Source organism: Ceratotherium simum, chromosome 31, assembly GCF_057802395.1.
Source record: "Ceratotherium simum simum isolate JZ-2026a chromosome 31, ASM5780239v1, whole genome shotgun sequence".
Taxonomy (NCBI): Eukaryota; Metazoa; Chordata; class Mammalia; order Perissodactyla; family Rhinocerotidae; genus Ceratotherium; species Ceratotherium simum.
This window is the reverse complement of record NC_141930.1, coordinates 11,876,383-11,899,986: the sequence shown is the minus strand read 5'-3', so window position 1 is coordinate 11,899,986 and position 23,604 is coordinate 11,876,383. Positions and strand designations below refer to the sequence as shown.

The 23,604-nt window shown below is 33.9% G+C and overlaps 1 protein-coding gene across 4 annotated transcripts in view; it reads left to right on the top strand.

Moving 5' to 3' along the window:
- HNF4G (hepatocyte nuclear factor 4 gamma) overlaps positions 1-23,604 on the top strand; it is a 119,688-nt gene that overhangs the window by 74,865 nt on the left and 21,219 nt on the right. For 2 of the 4 annotated variants that reach the window (XM_087420413.1, XM_087420414.1), the window contains one exon: positions 22,295-22,466. In XM_087420413.1, coding sequence (XP_087276539.1) covers positions 22,321-22,466 — 146 coding nt within the window. In that variant the 5' untranslated portion in view covers positions 22,295-22,320. Of the gene's footprint in view, positions 1-19,198; positions 19,365-22,294; positions 22,467-23,604 lie in introns of those variants that run through there. The other 2 variants (XM_087420412.1, XM_004427127.3) reach the window with 2 other exon arrangements.

Here is a 23,604-nt window from a genome sequence, read left to right as displayed (position 1 = left end):
GGGGATGATGTAATGTTCTGGAATTAGATAGTGATGCTCATTGCATAACCTATTAAATATTATTAAAACCATTGAATTATAAATAAACATATATATGTATGTAAATATCCTGGGAAGAATAATAGATACTACCAGATTTTAAAACACATTATAAAACTATAGTAATTTAAATAAATTGGTACATGATAGATCAATAAGATGAAACAAAGTCCAAATGTATTTCTTTTTGCTGAGGAAGATTAGCCCTGAACCAACATCTGTTGTCAATCCTCCTCTTTTTGCTGAGGAAGGTTGGCCCTGGGCTAATATCCTTGCGCGTCTTCCTCTACTTTATCTGCGAGATGCCTGCCACAGCATGGCTTGATGAGCAGTGTGTAGGTCCGCGCCTGGGATCTGAACCTGCGAACACTGGGCTGCCGAGGCGGAGCACGTGAACATAGCCACTATGCCACCGGGCCAGCCCCCCAAATGTATTTCTAAACAAACACACACGTACACACAGTTCTTTTTTATTTCCACATGGGAACTATATCAAATGATTGCTGAAAGATATTTTGTTCAATAAATGTGTGTAGACAATAGACCAGTATTTAACCAGAGAAAAAAACTCACAACTGTATCCTACTTCATATATTATGCCAAAATATATTCCAGATGAAATAAAGTTTTAAATATAAAGTTATAGTTATAAAAGTTGTCAGAAAGAGTGAGAGAGATCGAGAGAATATTTTTTTTCTAATTCTAATGAGAATACCTGTATAAACACAGTAAAATATACAGACACAACAAATAATGAGATTTGACTATGTGAAATTAAAAAAAAAATCTGCATGACAGAAATGATAGTTTATAACACATTTAAATAAATATTAATTTTAAGATATAAAAAGCTTTTATAAGTCAAGAAAATAGCAACCAGCTGTACAGGCAAAAAGACATGAACATGAGGTTCAAAAAAAAAATAAACTTTTAAACATATGGTAAGGTGCCTGGTCTATACAAATAATTAAAGAAATTAATTGTAAGCATTACATGTAAATAACGGTATAATATTATTTCTACTGTTCAGTTTAGCACAAATAAAAATGTTAATATTTGTTATTGATGAGGTTGTGGGAAAACAGGTATTCTATTATCATTTACTGTTGGTATAATTTGACCTTATCTCTCAAAAAGAAAAAGAAAATCTGTGCCTTTGACTCAGAAATACTGTCTCTAGAAAGATTCACACATTATTAGCACAGACATTTGTAGGCTGTTCATGATAACGTTGCAATAGCCAACTCCTGAAGACAACATAACTGTTCATTGGGAGAGTTATTGCCCAACATATCATGATATGGAAACGTTTCCTGGATATAGTTTCAAGCAAAGATATTGGTGAGACATAGTGTATATTATGATTTATTTGTGTTTTAAAAGTACACAAACACACTTATACACATACAGTGTTTACATGCATAGACTTTCTCTGGACAGACATATAGCGGTTCCGAAATAGTCGTGGTGCCACTAGAAAGGGCAATTTGGGATCTGGAGGGAGAGGGAGATAACTTTCCATTTAGAAAACTTCATAGGTGGATAATTCTCAAATATTTGAGGAAATTTCCTGTGGTAAACAACAGCACTGGTTGTGAGAACAGACTTTGACATGAGATAGCTTTATATTTGTGTCTGGTTTTGTTACCGACTACATTTTGGGCAATGACTTAAGCCTCTAAGCCCCAGTTTCCTCTCTGTAAAATAAAGATAAAAAGGATGGTCCCTTGCAGAGCTATTGTAAGTATATTAAATAAGATAAAGCATGTCAAGTAACAGGGCCTGGCAAAGAGTAATCATCTAATAAATGCTATGTTTTATTACTAACCCCAATGGTAGTAGCTCAAGATGTTTGAATGTAAGGAGTCTTTGGCTTCCAGTGAGAGAGGTTGCCAAGATTTTCTCACAATGGCTCCTGATCTAGATCAGAGCTTCCTATCCATGGCGCCATGACAAGCTGATGTGTTACAATATTGTTGTGTGTATTGTAATTTGTTTCTTATAATACTTTACCAAAGTTTGAGGATTGTTTCTTTTGAGGATTGTTTCTTTTATGTTAGAACTGAATCTGTGCTGTGCCTATAAAAACTCCGTCACTCTCTTGAACTGTGAAATGATTTTTTGAGTGGGAAAAGGGTGGAGTTACTTATAGCCACAGGGCAGAGACTTGCTGACAGCTCTGGGCGTGCCAGTGGGAGTGAGCCACGTATGAGAAAATTACATCATCATGAAATGTAACCTTTTGCTATGGATGGGAACAAGTTTAGTGAGTAAACAGGAAGTTTCAGGTGATCTAAAGACCTAGCAATCATTGTAGACTATTTTCAGAATACACGAGCCTAAGTTGCCTCCATAATCCTAAAAGCCAATAAAATTCTGGGCATGATCAGGAAAGAAAACAGAAAATAAAACCTTACCCTTTATATTAAACAATACTGTTTCTGCTTTTAAAATACCAAGTGCAGTTCTGGTTATCAAATCTCAAGAAAGACACATTCTTAGGACTAGTATTAATGTTATAAACATTTTAATAGCTCTTGATATATACATATTCATATTCATATACATATATATGTTTGGCGGAGGGTAGCGTACATTGTTATCAGCATTGTATGAGTGCTACCAGTTATCTGTAGCATATAATGTCATTTACAAAATAAGCTAATTTACAAGCATAAAAATTATATTTTGATATTAATGTACTTTATTACCAAATTTGGAAATTTTCCCATATGTTGGTTTTCCATTTATATTTCCCTTTGTCTAAACTGTATATTTATGTTCTGCTGATGACAATTTGTTTTTTAGGTTCTTGATGTTTTCATTATATATTAAAAAGATTTCTTATTATTTATATACAAGTAAGCCTGAGATCTTATACAATGAATTATGATTTGTGGAAGCTAGTTTAAGCCTCTTATCTGTCTGACACTATAATTTGTGATTTTGAATTATACGTATTATATTTGGTGGTCCATGAGTGGAAAGGAGGGTAGATATTTCTTAATTCCACTCACTAATGTAGGTCATTGTAGAAATTTTTAACAGAACCTGGGATATATTTAACTCTTAACATTTATTATGACTATCACCAAGAAATTTTCTTTTTAGAGGATTTTATTACTAGTTCATTAGGGTTTAGAGAGAAGAAAGTCTCTGTTTTTCTAGGCTGATATTCTCAGAAAATATGTTAGTTTTTGAGCACAGGTACTGATTTTACTCACTAAATATTTAATGTAGTTACTGATTTCTAAACCCAATTCTTCTGCTAACTTGTTGGTGAACCTTTGACAAGTCACTTAACCTCTTTGTTTCCTCAACCGCAGATGAAGCATTAGCCTGCGATGTTCTAAGCTCCCTGCTATCTGTGCCTTTCTGGTTCATTTATACTATGCATTTCTTGTTTCCAAATACACCTTTGGAATTTCCAAATGAATTTGCGATTGTCCACGGTCTACCATGAGTTGGCTTCTCTCTCTCTCTCATTCTTTAATCCTTTTTACAGCACAAGGTAAACAGTGCAAAGGTTTCAAAAGTTTAGAACCCCGAAGTGACAATGTTTTGAAATTATATTCATTCACTAAAATATAGACAAAGTCAAAGCAAAATGTGTGAGAACGTCATTTTATCTTGCAGTCTTTTGAGTCAGTTTCACTGTCCTGTCATGCATAAACAAATACAAATGTACCTTATGCTAGAGAGAGTTTTATTGCAAGCTGTATAATACAAGAGTTGCAAAAAGTACTTGAAACAAGAATTGCAAATATACATATTTGAAAATTCTTGCTACTCTTTCATCTAGTTTAAAAATTGTCTGAGGAAGAAAGTGATGAATCCATTTAACTCTCAGTTACATTTTAAATGTGTTTTGTAGATACACAGACTCTGAATAATTAACTCTGCTTACTACTCAATGATTTAAGTGGAATGACCCTTGACAGTCTGTTTGTAATAACTAACACAGACATTTTAATTAATTTTTTTAATTAAGAAAAGACATTCTCAGAGTTTAAGATTCTTGGAGGTAAAATTGCTTTTTTAAAATTGGTTAGTTTGGTGATTTTTCTGTCTTAATGAAAATTAAAGTGTTATGCATTTTAAAAACCTGGGTGCACTTTTAAAAATGATTATGTAAATAATTTAAGATCAAGTATATATTATAGACAATTGTACCTTTTCTTTCTACCACAGCATCCCAATCTTCCAGTGTATTAGAAACTGGATAGCCTAAAAGTTAAATAATAACGGGTCTCAAAGTACAAGATTTAGTGATTTTTATAAGAATCTGACTTTGAAAGTTCAAACAAATACTAAATTGATTTCATAAACTTAAAAGCTTAGTTTATAAGATAGCAAGAATAAAATCTGTCATAAAATTTACAAGCAGCTTTATTGTAAATTGTAAATTTACAATAATTTACAGTAATTATTAAATTCTAGGTTTGGTAAGTAGAGAACTCTTATCTGTCATTTTAAGTGGCTATTTATCTTATACTTGAACTCTTCCCTCATTTTATCCTTTTGAATAATACTGTACTAAAGTGAATCTCTGATTAATATTTAAATGTACATGGGGAGAAATACGTAACCTAATCAGAGAAAATAATTAACCTGTCACCTCATTCTCCCTTCCCTTAATTCTTACAAGGGAGCATATACCTTGATTACTAAAATATCATTCCCTTTGACCTCCTTTCTAGTTCACAGCTTAATAGATTTCATGATTGAATTGGCTCACTAACACTTTATTACACTTCCTCAATATTTTCTGAATATGCTGCTTATGCACTGGCTTTTCCTATATTCCATTTTTCTCCTCCTATATAATACCATGAGGTAACTGGTAAGGATCATTTTCCCCTTCCAGTTTTGCCAATTTTGTGACAGGATGCAAGGACAAATTCCTGTGGCCTGGGTGTGAACTACTGAAATATCTTTTTGGCAAAAAAATCTTTTTATGCAGTGACTGAAAATGAGATAAGTTGCCATGAATCAATGTAGAATGATATTCATGTCCTGACGGTTGAACACTATAATTTTATTTAGGCTGAAAATTTCTATAGGCATATGAAGAGTTTATGTGTATAGAAAATTCTACGTGTATATGTGTTGGCTGTATATGTGAGTGAGCATGAAAAAATATTTGGTATATTTATATATAGATTATACATAGGAATTATAGATAGATAATTGTCTCTATAACCTACCTATTTACTTTCCTACCTATTTTGTTAACCTCTATTTTTATATTCCTATCACTGGGGAGTGACATTGAGAAGGGGAAGAATTGACTTTCAAACTTTAATCTACATATTGTAAAGTTTTCGGGTTTTTTTTACAGTCAAGTTTATATGAAGTTTATAGTTAAAGATGCAAGGGAAAATGATAAACATGGTTATTTTTTTTACAAAATACATTTTATAATACAAAATACACTTTAATATGATAAACAGAATAAAGTAAGCAGTTTCGAAAAAGCATAAAAGGGAATGGACACTAACCAATCAGATATTAAACCATATTATAAGACTACAATGTTGGTGCTGGGATAGGAATAGACAGAGACATTATTGTAACAAATAGGCTAGATGGAGACTCTCTTCCACATGTAGGAAAAAGCCCATTCTTCCAGGATAAGCAGAAATATTGGGTGGGAGATCTCCTCCACTATCTCCCTGCCCCCACGAGAATTTTCACACACTCTATTTTGCTAATCTTATAATCCAAATAGAATATGTTTTCACAGGGATTTACTTTATATCCATACAAAAATCAACATAGTGTATATAAAAGTATTTATTTAAAAACGAAATAAAAGAAAGTTAGATTCCCATCTTATACCATGTCCCGAAATAAATTCTAATTATATTAGATAGTTAAATAAAAAATTACACCTTAACAATTTGAAGAAAATTTATTAAATCTCTGGAGGAAGGATTTTCTAGGTTTAAAATTATTTAACGATTCAAAAACTGTTTATTGAAAGCCCATTTTTTCAGGTACTAGATATACAGCTGTAAGAAGACAAAAGTACCAGTTTTCAAAGAGTTTAGAGTCTAGCTGAAAACACAAGGGAAAGTAATTACAATTATCTTATCCTAGAGGAAGAACCGACCGTGATGAGAAGAGAAAGAGGGAAGCTGTAACTAGGTTCACGGGCACAGGGGCAAGAGAGAACATGAGCTGCGGTAGTCCATTAATACCGAAGCTTAGAGGGGAAGAGATGCGTGAAAAAGATGAAGTCAGAGAGGAAGGCCGGCACTGAGTTTCAAGTGTCTTGTAATCCAGGTTGAGGAACTTGAGCTCCATTCTAAGAGTAGCGGGAAGCCATAGAAGAGTTGTGTGAACCACGTGATGAGGATTGAATTTAAGAAAATTCAGTTTGACTGCTTTACAAGGAACATATTAGAGGAAGAAAGATTGGAAATAAATAAGGTTGAAGGCCGGGGGAACAATTAGGATGTTGTGACAATGTAAGAGATTTACTGGGAGAAACACCTGTGAAGAATAAAGGGGCAGCAAGCAGTACTAGAACGGAGAACATTCAGACAGAGGCACAGGTCGCGTGCCTTTGAAAGGAACAAGAGAAGGAAGGATTGAGTTAGAAGAGTCTCAGGCTGCAGCTCTGTTTTGAAGAAACTTTAGTCAGATCAATTGAAAGTCCTCAAGCAAAAGTCCCCTGGTAGAGGATTCTGGAATCCTGCAGGAATGCACTGGCACTAGGACACGTACTGCTCTTAGTCAGTGGCTGGGAGCAGCTCAGGGGAAGCATGGCCTCACTACACAACATGGTGGGAGACCCAGAGGGAGAGCAGCTGTGGCCATCAGTCGGGAACTGTGCATCCCAGCGCAGATTCTCTAGACAGCACACCCCCATGGCCATCAGTAGAGAAAGGGTGGAATGAAGTAGATGGCTTCAAGACGTATTTTTTTAGGTAGATGTGAGAGGAATTGATTATTGGGTAGATGAGGAGCTAGCTGGGTGAGAGGGAGAACTTGATAAAATTTAGGATTTTATGTTGGGCTTCTGGGCTGATGATGGTGCCAATTATACGGTAAGAGAATGCTGGAGAAGAAGTAGATTTGATTCATGAGTGTAGGAGGTAGGTTTTGAAGAGGATAATTTCCATTTAGGGCATGTTGAGTTTGAGCTACCTGAGAGATATCCAAGATGAGGCTGGATGAGAGAATAGGTCTGTGTTAGCCTGACTATATCTCCAACTCTGTCTTTGTCTCTCTCTCTCTCCCCCTATCCATATCCATATCCATATCTATATATCTCTGAATGTTTATATATATGTGTGTACACATATATGAAAATTATTCATATATACATAATATATGAATGAGAGAAGATAAGACTGCCAAATTTAAGAGTGTAAGGACTGACAGGTAAAACAGCAAAGATCTCACAAAGAGAACTGAGTAGAAGTGTCTATAGGGCTGAAACTCCAGTTGAGGTACACAAACAGAAAATTCAAGAAGAATGTATTAAGAGTGTATTTTTAATGACATTAAAAAATACAATCATTACGTTTTGGATGAAAATTGTCTTTTAAAATGTCTGTTGTATATCTATTTTAAAGTTATAGTTCACTCCATATTTTATGCAGTCGTTTGTCTCCCTTCTCAATACTTAGTTACTAAAACTAACTTTGGAGGGTATAAAACCCTTTTTCAGTGGAAAAAAAGAAAAAGCTATATTTGTTAGACTTCTGTGTAAAACATTCTGCCCAGGAATTACAATTGTTATGCTAGTATACTAGTTCATTAATGAAACAAACCTTTTTTTACGTGCATATTAGTGCCTGACTGTGGAGATACTGGGGTTATGGTGATGTAGTAGAAATTGTGTCTATACAGCTTAGAGTATACCAGGGTGTATTTATACGAACATTTATTTATTTGTTTGTTTTTTAATTTTTTTGTAAGGAAGATCAGCCCTGAGCTAACATCCGTGCTAATCCTCCTCTTTTTGCTGAGGAAGACCAGCTCTGAGCTAACATCTATTGCCAATCCTCCTCCTTTTTTTTCCCCAAAACCCCAGTAGATAGTTGTATGTCATAGTTGCACATTCTTCTAGTTGCTGTATGTGGGACGCAGCCTCAGCATGGCCGGAGAAGCGGTGCGTTGGTGCGCGCCCGGGATCCGAACCCAGGCCGCCAGTAGGGGAGCACACGCACTTAACCGCTAAGCCACGGGGCCGGCCCTGAACATTTATTTTATAATGATAATAACTTTTAAATAAATAAATAATGATTAAACATTCTTTATAATTTCCAAAAGGCTCAAGCATGTTATCACAATTGATCCTTGTAATTTTCAGAATGCTGGAACACACTGTCACTATTGATTCTCAGTTAAAATACATAGAATTTTAAATGAGGACGCATGACCTGGGTCTACTATACTGTAGGTCAGAGTCTCAATCTCAGCATTATTGGCATTTGACCAAGATCATTCTTTGCTCTGAGTGATCGCTCTGTCTTTGTAAGATACTTACAATGTCCCTGGCCTCTACCCGCTGGATACCAGTATCACCCCTCTCAGTTGTCACAACCCAAAATGTCTCCAGACATTTTTGAATGTCCCCTGGAGGGAACAATCACCCCTCATTGAGGACCACTGCTACAGTTTGATGATTTTACTAATATGCCACCTAAATTTTGGTAAAGTGATGATATTTCATTTAAGTTAATATAAAGCTGGAATTATGCCATGCCTATATAATGGAAATACTCTCCCTGGAGTTTGATTACTTGTCTTTAAATAGCTAGACAAAGTGAATTGAAGCATACCACAAAACAGATGGCATAAAAGAAGAAGCAAAGCCTTTGGAACCAGAAAGACCTCTTTTGAATCCCAGCTGTCTATAAATGACGCAAAAGAATAATAACCTGAAATCCACAGAATGATGCATTTTTTCTCCATCATGCTGTTCCTAGATGCTAATTCAGCCTTCTAGAATCAAGGAATTTGAACATTATATCTCTATCATTATCTGATAGGCTCTCTAAGTAGCCCGCGAGTCCCATTGCTGCAATGGTTTCCTCTTGCAGAAGAAATTTTAATCATTTGTTTCATTTTCTTCTTTCCTCAATTATACAAACAAAAAACATTGATCCCCCTGCTACATATATAATAAACTAATTGTTCCAATATTTTGGATGAACAATTAAGGAAAATAGTGGAGAAGTATCTATGTGAATCTTCTTTGAGTATGTTGAACGTAGGGGGAAGCTGGCATGTGCAATAGTAATATATAAGCATTGAAGATGTAACTAGTGAACTATTGAACATGTTTTAGGGTAAAGAGATTCAGTGAATTTTTTAAAACTTCCCCAAAGTCCATAAAACTGAAGAGAGTATTAAGTTTAGTTAAAATGTTACCAAGACATTTCATTAACACTTACATTGATTGTAACTGACCAGAAAAAATAATTCCCTGTATTTGCTCATCTATATTTTTCATTGAAATATCAATAATTTTCACTTCTCTAAGAATATTCGTAGTGTACTGACGTGTGCCGTATAATGAAAACATTGAACAGAAAACACTTTGCAGGGGCTACTTTAAACTGCTAGAAATAGTGATACTTCCTTAAGATACAATCTAATAGCAGATTAATTTCCTAGACTCTTTATTGAAGCATCATATAGATACAGAAAAGTGCACATATCATAAGTGTATAGCTTGATAAAGTTTCACAATTATTACACTTCCGTGTATCTACAGATTAGAATTTGAACACCCAGAGATAAGCACCTTTTAAAGACCTATGGTGGACACACATTTCACATGGGTTGACTTTCTATTAATGTATTTATTAAATAAAAATTTATGGTATACATATTATGTGCACAGTATTATACTAGGTACATAAGGAATGTGAATAACTAGGCCAGAATATAACTCTAGAAGGAATTGCTGTGAATTTGGGAGACACAGTAAAAGGAAACTTTGCTCAACAATTCAAAACATTCTGTAATTACATGCCCAACCTCATCTTCCTCAGGGAGGAGCAAAGACTCAAGAAATTACAAGATCAGCCTGTCTGAGTAAAATGGTTGTCTCGGCAATGTGTTTCTAGTAATTCATTCCTCTCAAAATCGTATAAGCTTCAGCTCTATGAAAAATAAATCAGCTACTCTGCAGTTTTACTATATAGTTTTTTTCTACTTGGTATTAATTTTTACTCATTTTCATTTAAAATATAGTAGTAAAACCAGAAAAATTATTCTGATATGCTCTTAACACTTAAGCAAAACATAATTTTTTTTGCTCCTAGCATTTTGATACAAAAACATATTGCATTTATTTAAATTCTACATACTCATGGCTTACTCAAACTTTTCCAGAGGTCAATATTCCTAACCTTAAGTTGTTCTTTTCCTTTCCTTTTCTTTCCTTTTTTCTTTTCTTTTCTTTTCTTTTCTTTTTTCTTGTCTTGTCTTGTCTTGTCTTGTCTTTTCTCTCGTTTTCCTTTTTACCATCACTAAAGGGAAAACAGTTAACATGATATCTGCAATCATAATGCATATTTATCATTGAAAAACTAAATTGCCCTGATTAATGTGAGTGTAACGGTGTTTGCCTGAACAAACATTTCATTTTCTGTCATAACCCAACATCACAGTGAAATTACTGGCTGAAGTTTTTTTTCCTTTCTTTCTTTTTTTAATTAAAGATTTAGATACAGAGTTTTTACGTTTAGGAGCCTGCAACTGAAAAGTTATTGTTTGGTTTCCTGTATCAAATAAAACGACTTGTAAACATTTAGAAGTTGGTTCAATAAAAATGGACAAACCTCAAAGGGAAGAGATTTGTTAATATACAATTTTTACATTTAAAACTCAAACACTAATCACAAAAATATATTCACCTAGCTTTTCTAAATGTTGGTAGTGCCTTAAATTAAAACAGGAATTCAAAAAATGTGTATATATTTGAAAGACAACAAAGGACTTTGTAATTCTCAAAAAATTTTCTTTGCTTCAAAATATAATTAATATGTTATATAGCCAATGAATAGTTTTCCTTTTTTTGCATATTGAAAACCACAGTAATAATGCATATACTGTATGTATACCCAGTGGATCCTCATGATTTGCAGATTCTGTGTTCGCGAATTTGCCCACTTGCTAAAATTTCTTTCTAACCTCAAAATCAGTACTGGAGGCATTTTTGCAAGTCTTTGGTGCATCTGCCGAGTGGTGAAAAGTTTGAGTGGCTCAGTGAGCATATTCCCACTTGAGGTCAAGCAAGGCAACATTCTGCCTTCTTGTTTCAGTTCTTATACTGTAAACAAGTATCCTTCTCACAACAGATTTAGTGCCACGTTTTCCTCATTTCTGGGCTTTTTGGTGGTGATTTTGCTGTTTAAAATCACCCCCACGTGTAATACTGAAGTGCTGTCTAGCATTCCTAATTGCAGGAAGGCTATGATGCACTTTACAGAGAAAATATGTGTGTTAGATGTGCTTCATTCAGGCATGAGTGGTATTGCTGTTGGCCGTTGGTTCAGTGTTAATGAATCAACAATGTACATATTCAATAAGTAGTCTTTAAACAAAAATCCACAGAAAACAAGGTTACAAATCGACTGGCTGGTGAAAGTGTTGTGACCAGAAGCTCATAGGAACTTAACCTGGTATTTACCCTAAGAGCAATGGGTCAATATTTGCTAATTCACTGTTTGCAGCAATTTCCCATTGAAATAGCTATGAATAAACAACTATGTAAATTAAGACAAGCATTGAGGAATCAGAGAGTAGGAGGATTTACACCTCTTTCTATCTACCTGCAAACCAGTAAGTTTGTTGTTTCAAGGTCTGAATGTGTAAGACACTAACGGTATTTCTCAATCCAGCTTTGTGGTTCCAGTGGAAAGACAATGATTCAATTATCCATCTCTTTATAAAGATGTAAATCATTATTATTGTTACTTGATTATAAGTCCCATGAGAGATTTTATTTATTTGTTCATGTAGAAATACTCAGTGACTAGAAAAGTGCTTGACGTACAAAATGTACTTATGTGCCCAATATAAATGCTCTACTCTGTCAAAGTTAATTATTTGCATATGTATCTTATTCACACATTCAGTAAGTATTTTTGGAGTGTTTACCATGTGGCAGACACCAGTCTAGGCCCTAAAGACATATTAATGAATAGAGAATATAAGGTCTTCACCTTCATAGAACTTACAGCTTAAAGCAGTGGTTTCCAGACTTTGGTGCACATTGGAATCATGCAAAAGATTTTTTTTAAATACCCATACCTGACTTCTACCTCCAGACATTATAATTCAATTGGTATCTGATGCATTTTGAGACTTGGAGTCTTTAAAAGTTTCCCAGATGGTTCTAATGTGCAGGAGAATTTGTGACTCTCTGGTCTAATGTATAAGTGAGGCATTCAGCAATTCCCAAGTACTTACTTGAGAGCGATGAGAGCTTGTGTTACTTTGATTTTGAAACTTAGCACATTGCCAAAAGCCACGACCTTACCTATGATGTTTAGTTCAAATTAAACTAATATTTGTTTGCTATTAATATTTTAATTTTGTTCTATATTTTTATTCCAAAGGAAACTAATCTTTCCTTTTCAAAAAGAAATTGATCTAAAAGGAGGTGAAATATTTAACATTTCATTTGAGTCAACCATATACCTACCTTTATTTGATGGAGATGCAAATATTACTTAGTTTTATCTAAATCAAATAGCACATTAATATGTTGTTCTATGTGTATAAAAAACCTTTAAGGAGGAATGTTGAGCAATTCTTGACTGTATGACTGTGTATATGATCTATTACTACATTTTTTAAACGAAGAAAGAGTAACTCATGTGTACGCATGAATGTATGTGTGTATGTATGTATGTATGCATATGTATGTATGAATGTATGTGTGTATGTATGTATGTATGCATATGTATGTATGTATGTATGTATGTATGTATGTATGTAGCCTCCCAGAGGCTAAAGTTTATGGTCATTATAATACATTTGTTCAAAATGTTCAAGTCTGTGCTTTCAGTATAGTAAAACTGCTGCTATTTTTATTAAACATTATACCTCTTCAGAACATATTTGAAATAGGTACTGGCACAAACTGATAACTTCCTTCCCTTCATTTTGCATAATGCAGCAACTTTGGTATCAGAGTGCCACTGCAATCTTAAATATTCTGACTAGCTTTGCTGAGTTTGCAGTGGCAACAATGATAATATCCACTGTAAAAAGGAGGTGCAGAAACAGTGACTGTCGAATCCTAACATGCTCCTTATATCCAGACTCCTTATTTTCCTAACCAGTATAATCTATATTCCAGTTAATAATTCAGTACTAATCAGCTCCTTATCTTCTGAAAAGGAGAGTCTGTTTTGAATCACAAGGCAACTGACCTTGAAGGTAGGTTTAATATATGCAGATTTCTCATATCACCTCTAAACTTTTACTCCAAGTATTTTCTTGGTTACATTAAGGTCTCAGCTATCTTAGCAGTAACTGATTTAATTATGGTAGTTTCCACTCTGCTTTAGTTTTGGGTTTCACATTTATTTGCACAACTAGTTTTAAATAATCAGATGTTTTAATGAGCAAATAGAAAAAAATATGAATAATTGAGGTAAATCATAAATTTTACAGATAGTAACATCTTTCTAAACTAATCCAGCTATTGCACAAGGTACTGTGTATGTCTGTCCATTTATTTAGATTTTACAATCAAATGGCATTTCTTAGTAGTGATGTGAGTTGTTTGCATTGATCAGATAAAAGAAGGATCTAAAATAAGGATTTAAAATTGTTTCCTTGGACTATTGTCATAAACTGAAAAACAACATGAACTGAGCAATGAGCTATAAAATAATTATAATTATTTAAGAGGAATTACAAAACTAAATCATCTAAGTTCAGTTTAAATTTAAAAATTTTTCAGCATTTCTAGAATAAGAGTATATTTCGAAAATAATAATAATAATTTTTTAATGTTGGGAATGACTTTGGTTTAAACGACGTATCGATTCCTGTAGGTGTGCTGGTCATTGCATGATCATTAGCTAGATCCAAGAAGGGAAAAAAAGACACTGAAAAATTGTTTTTGTTTATCTAAAAATTATGTATAATCTGGGCTTTAAGAAAGGACTTATGAAGCTCTTTGAAGATAGAATCCCATCATTACAGCTAGTTTCAAACTTTGCATGTCAGTGATAGTAATTTGCTTTGAAGATTAAAATGCCATTGGTAATGAAAAATAATCTGAAAAGAGTAAGTTTATAGAACAAATTTTATTAACTATAACTTTAAAATAAAATGTTTTAATATTGGTATTAACATTCCAAACTATTTTCATGAAAATTCTCTTTTGAAAATAATCTTGATTTTTATTAGCTTGTTTTTTATTTTGAATCATGCTATGAAGGCATGATTGAATCAAATATGAAGTATAGAACAATTTAACAGGCTTAATTGTCCTTCAGATAAGATAGAAATGTTTCTGCAATTATCTTGACTAGTCAATAGTGAATTGAGTTGTTGTCTTTAAACACGATGTTGTTTTCATCTCTTGTTATGTTGCCCTAAAGAAATTTAAATATCATATTTCACATGCCAGTTTAGAGAACATTGCTATGAAAGAAATACTTTCAAGAATATTAGTTATGCTATTTAAAATCAATCTTTTATCTGCAAGTAATAGCGTCTTTTTTTCTGACCTGACTAGAACTAAGAAGGTACATCTTAGCCTACAAACCAGGAGATCCGCTAAAGAATAGTACCATTGCTCTGCTCTCAGAACAAATATTGCAAAGTGACCTTTGTTAAGAGAGATTTTCAGTAGATCATAGATTATCATAAATATTTATATTTTTGAATATAGTTAACTTTATATATTTCTCCTTTAGAAAATTTATGCTACTTATTGTAAATTATTCTCTTAGGAATTAGCATGAATATTTGATGTTTTTCTCAATAAAACCTTTTGAAGTAATCTTAAAAGTACTCATAAATTTATGTTGATGTAGGGTTTACTAACATAAATCCCATTTATTTAAGGATAATAGTTTCTATATCATCTAGGCATAAAATTAATATAGTTTTTTTATAACTACTTAGGCTTTTAATCTAATGTAGCTTAATGAATTTACTCATGAGAAGTACTTGATGAAACAGTAATGAAAAGCTCCCTTTCCTGAAAATAACTGAATTTTAATGTGAAAATATATGAATAAATACCATAACTGTTTGATGTATCTAAGGTTTATACAATTAAATTTTATAATTTAATTTTGTTCAGTTGTGCCATGGACGTGCTTCCAAAAATCAAATTTACTAAATTTTGAAAATTCCACAATCACTGTTGAATGGGAAACGGAAGGAATACTAAAGAGTGTGATGCTTGCTTTGATTATGATGCATAATTAAAAATCCAAAAGTAATCATGACTAAAATGGTTTCTCTGTGACATTTTCTTCTTTTTCTCCTTCTATCTTTTCTCTCTTATCTTCTTCATTGTCCTCCCCTACTCCTCTTTAAGCAAATAAAAATATTCTGAATTCAGCCTAATTAATTTCAGAAGTAGAGAGCAGGGATTGGTCATAAGGAGGAATATAAATTAATTTATAAATACAAGTTATCTCATGTTAAAATCAATAGAAGAGAAACTCTAACCGATCTCCACTTAGCCAACTACCTGCATTAACTCAGGTTCTCAGCCTCCTTTGTGGAACATACTAATCAGTTTCCAGGGTAGGCTAACTTCCTTAAGTGGTAGGCACCGTTTTTGTTTTTTTTTTTTAAACAGTTTTAGTTGTTTTATTTTCCATTTCTCTAATTACTAATAAGGTTGATCATTTTTCCATGATGTAGTTCATTTCTTTTCCATTAATCTTTCTATTTTACTTTATTTTTGAAAGAACATCTAACATGAGATTTACTCTTTTAACAGATTTTTGAGTGTACAATACAGTCTTGTTGGCTGGTACAATGTTGTCCAGTAGATCTCCATAGCTTATTCATCTTGCTTAACTGAAATTTTACACCCTTTGATTAGTAACTCCCCATCTCTCCCTCCCCCAGTCCCCAGCAACCACCATTCCTCTCTTTGAATCTATGAGTTTGACTACATTAGAGTTCTCGTATTAGTGGAATCATGCAGTATTTGTCTTTCTGTGACTGGCTTATTTTACTTAGGATAATATTTTTAAGGTTCATCCATGTTGTAGTAGGTATCAGTAGTCCATTCTTTTTTAAGGCTGAATAATATTCCATTGTATACCATATTTTCTTTATCCATTCCTGTTAATGGACATTTGTATTATTTCCATCTTGGCTATTGTGAATAGTGCTGCAGTGTCCCCTGACCATCTCATCTACTTTATGTAGTTATCAAGGGTCACTTTTATTTGTTCCTTAGCATGTTAATGCCATTTGTTCTTATTATTTCATTTTATAATTTAGTTAAATATTGTATAATCTGATGAAACATGAAGGTTAAAAGAGATTTTCTTCCCTTTAAAAATGAAGGGAAATACTTTTGAAGCAGATAAAAGCAAGTTGATCAAAATATATAAAATATTATGAAAAAGTATAATATTGTAGAAGTCTTCTGCATTCAGGTTGCTTTACAGATAGCTTTAACTTTTTTCTCCATTTAAAAACAAATACTAGAAATCAAAGGCCATGAATGGAATTTATAAAAAAAAAATTAATACAGAATCCCAAATAAGTGATTCTTTCTCAAACAAAAGGTCTTGGTTATCCAAAAAACAGTAGCAGTTATACATATGTAACTCAAAAACACTATTTGCATGGATATACCATTTTTATGATTCTTGTTTAATTATTTTATTTGCTTAACCAGTTCAGTAAATTACGTATCCTAGAATTTAAGAAAAGAGGACTTTACTGTACTTTGTAATTTCTTTTAGAAAAAGAAAGTCTAAAGAGAACCTTCCCTTTACTAGACTGAGGCTGGCTGGATTCCGTGGGTGTTGCCACATCTGACTATCTTTAGAAACACAAAGCCCACTTGAGGAGATATGCGTGCTATTTGGGTCTGCTATATCTTCTGGAAATTCTCATGATTTTACTCTGTAAAATGAAGAAAATAATTGACAATAACATGGATGGGAAGCAGGTTTCATCTTGAAAGCCAGCTCTGATTAATTGCTAGTGGCTACTTGAGGATCTGTGCTGAGATGTATCTGTAGCCTCTTCCACTTTGGAGTGGAGTGCCCTGATCCGATAGGGATGCCGCCCATGGGCACAGGATGAGGTAGAACAGTAAAACTATGACAGCGTTGTTCTCCTGAGCTATATCCACATTTCTTTTAGTGTTTGCAGTCCTATAAATGAACAGTTCTCTACCTTTTTCTTTTCCTTCTGTTGGGACACTCCCATCTGTGAATCTCTCAGCATTGGCTAGTTACTACGTAGATGAGAAAGACTGTGGGCTATGCACAGTTCACTCCTTTGGTTCACGCGGGAAACACATCTGTGTTATTTTACCACAAATAAGAAACGACTTCATGCAAATGAAAATCGCAGGATTTGCTTGCTGTCCACTTCTCCAAAATCTGAATAACTACAGTTAGTCTTCACTAAAGAAAATCAATCCCGGGGCCGGCCCGGTGGCGCAAGCGGTTGGGTGCGCGCGCTCCGCTGCGGTGGCCCGGGGTTCGCTGGTTCGGATCCCGGGTGCGCACTGACGCACTGCTTTGGCAAGCCATGCTGTGGCGGCGTCCCATATAAAGTGGAGGAGGATGGGCACGGATGTTAGCCCAGGGCCGTCTTCCTCGGCAAAAAAAGAGGAGGATTGGCGGATGTTAGCACAGGGCTGATCTCCTCACAAAAAAAAAAAAAAAGAAAATCAATCCCTCAAATTTATCTCCAAATATTATCCTCACAATTAAGAGTGCTACAGAGTATGAATGCAACAGGACTATGCCAAAGATCACTATTTGATTTAATGAATCAGGCTGCTAAAACGACTCTCTGCTATTTTCTTCACAATTCTTCACATGGTTTAGAGTTTATTTTAAGGGACCAGCCTTCTTGGATGAAAAATATGATATTTCTAATATACAATGTTCATAAGGTTTATGGTATTAAGAAATTAAATAAGAAATATTACTTTGCAGTAATCTTTAACAAATGTGGAAAATGAAATTGTAACTTTATAATGTAAATGTGACTGGAATTCTTTCTTGGAACATAAAATCAATAAACATACTCTCAGAAGTAAAAGATAATCATTCAATACTATCTTCTAAATGTTCCCCAAGCTCTCAATGTCCCTTGTCATATGTACACATAAAAAATACAGCGTGCTATATAGATGTTAGAGATTACAAGGTTGATGATGGGAATGTGTAGATCCACACATGTTAGGGATAATTTTATTTCAGTTTAATGCCTAGAATGTAACAGACATCAGAAGTCAAAAGAAAGGAAGCCTTATTCATGTAACCATTACTTATTGCATGCCTACAATATGCTAGTGACTATCCTGGTTCTGCCCTTGGGAAATTTACCAACATGCAAGGAACACAGACTCCTAAGTTGATAGTTAAAGAAACTATGTTAAAGGTCAGATTAGGGTTATGCCCAGGCTACTACTGGAATATATCATAAATCTCTGTCATTTCAAATTACGAATTTGTTTTACCCCAACATAAACAAAGTTAGCTTTATTGTATGAGTAAGAAAATTTGAAATTTTTAAGTGCTTATGTTAAAGGTTAAATGGTAACTTATAGTCTTGACTTATCAAATTTATAATCAAGTCCCATCTTTTAGAACACGTGGTATGCGATTTCAGCCTCTTACATGGGATAAATTATAATTACAGCGTAAAACCTGAAAGATTCTCTTTTCTGTTTTTACTCCTCTTAATGATATCATTTATAGTCTACTGGAAGTCACTTTAGGAAATCACGTTAGTCCACTAAGCACTTCAGATAAGGTGATTCCATGAAGCATTCCAAGATTATCACAAGGAATTGCTTTCGCATGCTATAAAAGAGAAAGAAACAAGCAGAATATGGCCTGCTGAAGGAGTTTACAGTTTTACAGCTCCTCCCACTGCAGCACATAAGTCACTCAGTTACAGTTAACTTTGGATTGTCACTCACAGATTGAAAGCCAAGCAGCCATCCCACAGTCTGGGCCTGTGGTGCTCTTGTATGTGTGTTTCTAAATCAATGATGAGGGTGTCGGAACCGATACTGGACATGGATATGGCCAATTACAGCGAAGTTTTGGACCCAACTTATACAACTTTGGAGTTTGAAACTATGCAGATTCTATATAATTCAAATGGTGAGTTCTCAGCTGCGTGTAGAAATCAAGCAAAGTGTGTGTAATAAGAGAAGTAAAGGTGAGCTTCCCAGGTGGTGGCTCCGTGTTTTAATGCTGGAGAATTCAGGGCTGGCTTTTTACGGCCACAAATCTGAGCTTTTGCACTTCATCACAAAATTTAAGTTAATAATGCTATGCCTATTTTATGTCTGAGATAGAAAAAGCCTAGTTATGCGTAATAAAGTAACCTCAGAATTCTGTCATGGGCCGGTTAGGCAAAAAGAGTAGTTTCAGCAGTTATTTTATTTACTGTAAATCACAGTAATAAGTGATATTGGGTGATTGGATGTAAAATATATTTTCTATGCAATATTTAAAATGACATATGGAACAAAGTTTCCGTAGAACCGTGGAGAGTTTTACGGGCTGCCTCCTTTCATTATTCCGGTTCTCCATTGCTGCTCATGAGAAACTGCATTTAAAATTACTATCAAGCTTTTGCATTGAACACAAATATGAAAAAAAATAAAGGTTTATATTATAACTTCACTTGACAAGCTAATGTTTAGCCTCACAAAACTCTTGGTATTTATCTACTGTAACATTTTAACTTTAAATAAGACATGAAATTGTTAGAGTTCATGTCTTTATATAATACAGTTGACTATTGACTTTGAATTTAGATTTTTTTCCAAGTAAAAATCTTGTCTAAGATCAGTTATAATTGTTAGAACTCCTAAAATCTAGTAATTATGTATACTTTGGAAAAAGTGTGTGTGTGTCTAGTTCAAGATTGAGAATGTGTCTGTACTAAGGATATCTTAAGGTTCTACTATGCTACTAAATATTGTTATATTTACAATAAACAATAGCTTATTAGTGGGAAGATTTTTTAAAAATTGTCAGAAGAAGAACTCTGAAATTTAAGCACAAAGAGAGTTAAGATGACCCTGTAGTGCAAATCTTAGGAAGTCACTATTTTGATTCCTTATGTTTAGATTTGATGAGAGATATTTAATAGAGTATTTATCTCGATAGAATCATGATTTTTTTAAAAGACTATAGATTGCTAAATAGTAGGGACAGATTTACCATAAATATTTACTAAAGCAATTGACTTTCCGAAGTGTTGTCTAACTTGTTTTCTTGTAAGAATATTGTTAACAATATGTAAGTGTGGTGTTATACTGGAAGAAAGAGTGGAATTTTTTTCATATTTCCATATAAGCTCCCAGAATACAATCAATTCTTAACAGTTCTAACTGCCATATTTCTAATATCTATTTTGTTTATATTATCAAAAGAAAAATTCCTAGCTTTAAATTCTGTAATGTCACATGATTAACCTTAAGCATATTCTCATTAAGGGTTTTTTTTTAACTTTAGGAAATTATATATGATAATATCTGTCTACTCAGAAGTATTAGTAAGTAGAATATATGTGTTGTCACAGAATGTAATTGGGACATAACAACCTTTAATTTTACCTTTTGTTATATTGGAGATATCATAATGAATTGTTATTATATTTATATTATTATACAATCTTATGAAAATTAAATTTTTAATTTATTACTTTATATATTCAATATACTTTGAGTACATCCAGATTTTTAAAGATGTAGTCAACAATATTAACTCATTTAAGAAATATTTAAGTAAAAATATCTATGTGGAGTTTTTAAGTCTCTGCTTTCAAAACTGTATATTAGATGTCCACTTTATGCCAGATACTATTCTAAGGGCTGGAAGCAGAGGCGTGAGTAAGACAGATAAATTCTCTGACATCATGAAGTTTATATTCTATGAGCAAAGATGGGTAATAAATGAGTAAACCAATGCATAATATAATTTTAGACAATGAAGTAGTTACTTAAAAAAAATAAGTGGGCTTCTAGGTTCTATTTGAAGGTTAGATGGTATGTGATTCTTTTAGTTGTATGTTCAGAGAATATTTCACAGAAAATGTGAGCGTTGAGCAAAAATCAGGTAACCAACTAGAAGAAATTCTTGAGGAATAACTTTCCTTCCAGGCAGAAGGAACAGCAAGTGTAAAGGCTCTGAGATGGGAACAGACTTCAAGGGAAAAAAAAAGGCGACCTTGCTGGAGAATGGTGAACAAGAAGAAAAGTAGTGCCAGATAAAGGGCTCAGAGAGGTGGGAGGGAGGCTTTACAGGCCATAGTAAGATGCATCTGTATCTAAGAGTTGCATGCAGAAGGCTGATATGATGTGAATTTCTTATACCAGGAGCACCTTGGGAGCTTTGGGGTGATAAACAGTAGGGGAGAAAGGGTGGAAGTAGAGAAATTTAGGAGGCTATTGTAATAATCCAGGGGAAAGATTATCAATTGATGAAGAGTTATGGATTCCATATGTATTTTCAATATGGACTTTACTATTGGATTAGATTTGAGCGATGGAGAGAATTCAATGAAGACTCCCAGGTTATTGGCCTTAGGCACTGGATGGTACCATTGACTGCCACAGGGAAGACTGAAGGAACAACAAGTTGTAGGGAAAAAATCAGAGTTCTATTTTGATACATTAATTCGCAATTCCTATTAAACTTAAGGTGAAATTGTTAAATAGGTATTTGGGCATTTCAGACTGATACCCATGGGAGACATCAGGGTTAGAGATAAACTTTGGAGATATTTCATCATACAGATGGTATTTAATGTCATGGGACTGGATGAGCTTCCCTAGGGGAAGGGTGTAGTTGGGGACAGAGCACTAAGGTATCCCAAAATTTAATCATCAAAAATATGAGAGGGGAGATTGGAATGGATACTGGCAGAAACAGCCATTGGTTAAAAGGAGGGCACTGGTGTGGGGCCTCCAAGAAGCCAAAGAAGGGACTGTTTCCAGCCTATGAATAATTAGTAGGGCAATTTAAACAAGAAATGCTCAGCATTAGTTTGAACTCCACTCTTCCTTTTTCTTTAACAGATAGTTCTGCCCCAGAGACGACAAGTATGAATACCACAGACAACGGTGTCAACTGTCTATGTGCTATATGTGGGGACAGAGCGACAGGAAAACACTATGGGGCATCAAGTTGTGACGGGTGCAAGGGCTTCTTCAGACGCAGCATACGCAAGAGTCACGTTTATTCCTGCAGGTACTTCCAATGCTCCTTTTAGGAAAGTTATCTTTAGAGGTGTTTCCAAATGGCATGTAAGAAGCAAGGGAATAAAATTCAAAGCTTTCATATTTCTGAAATTCCAAGCACAAAATGTATAAGCTACATTAGAGTGAGGCTGTGTAGGTGTGTATGTAGCGTGCATTCACACAGGTGATTCTTTGTTATGAAACATTTGAGACTCATAAAATGTATATAAAAAAATCCAGATACTTACCACCCATCTTAGACCAGTATATATAGTTGAAGCCTCTAGTGGACACCTGCCCTGTCACTTACTCTTTCTCCCCTCTCTCCCAGAGGTAACTACGTCTGAAATGTGGTGTTTGTCTTTTCCTTGGATTTCTTTATTGTTTTACCACATGTTCATATACCAATGGACATATCTACATCTGTATTTAGATGGTTTCACAATGTGTGTATTTTTGTGCACAATGATTTTCTTTCACATCCCGAGTTAAAACAAAATTATAAAAGTGCAGATGATTTTGGTAGCTTGTTGATGTTAATGGATGAAATTAAATTTTCAGTCCTAAAATTTTAAATGTATTTCTCATGCCACAGTTTTGACATTGAATTTAATGTTTTGTCTAAAACTTATATATATTCTGTGTGTCAGACATTTCTAGTAGGCTGGTTATTTTTAATAATATCTAGTCAACATGATAGCACAATGTAGGGTTAGATTGTTCACCTTGAGTGTTCGGAATGACAGTTCTTGAATGCAGATTCCACCTATGTTAAATATAGGCTGTTAAAAAATGACTGAGTGTAACAGAAAAATATCTATGTTTGCTCTGTCTCTGAAAGGCATAGGTAGGATTGTTATGGTGTTTTAGGAACACATTGGACGTTTGGGAAGAAGTTAACTCTCTCACAATATGACGCCATTTGATTTCTAGGAGTGTGGAAAAAGTTAATATATAACTCTCCAAATACCTGACTAGAGTTCTCTAGTAATTTTTCTAGGAGAGCTTAAAGTAGGTTAAAAAAATGTAAATCATCCACTTTAAAACCTTCTTGGTAAACAAAAAAAAAGTAAGGGTCTTGCTTTTATATATGTACGTTAAAACTCTAGAGGTAAAAAGTAGATAGAGTAGATTTCCTTCATCAAAAG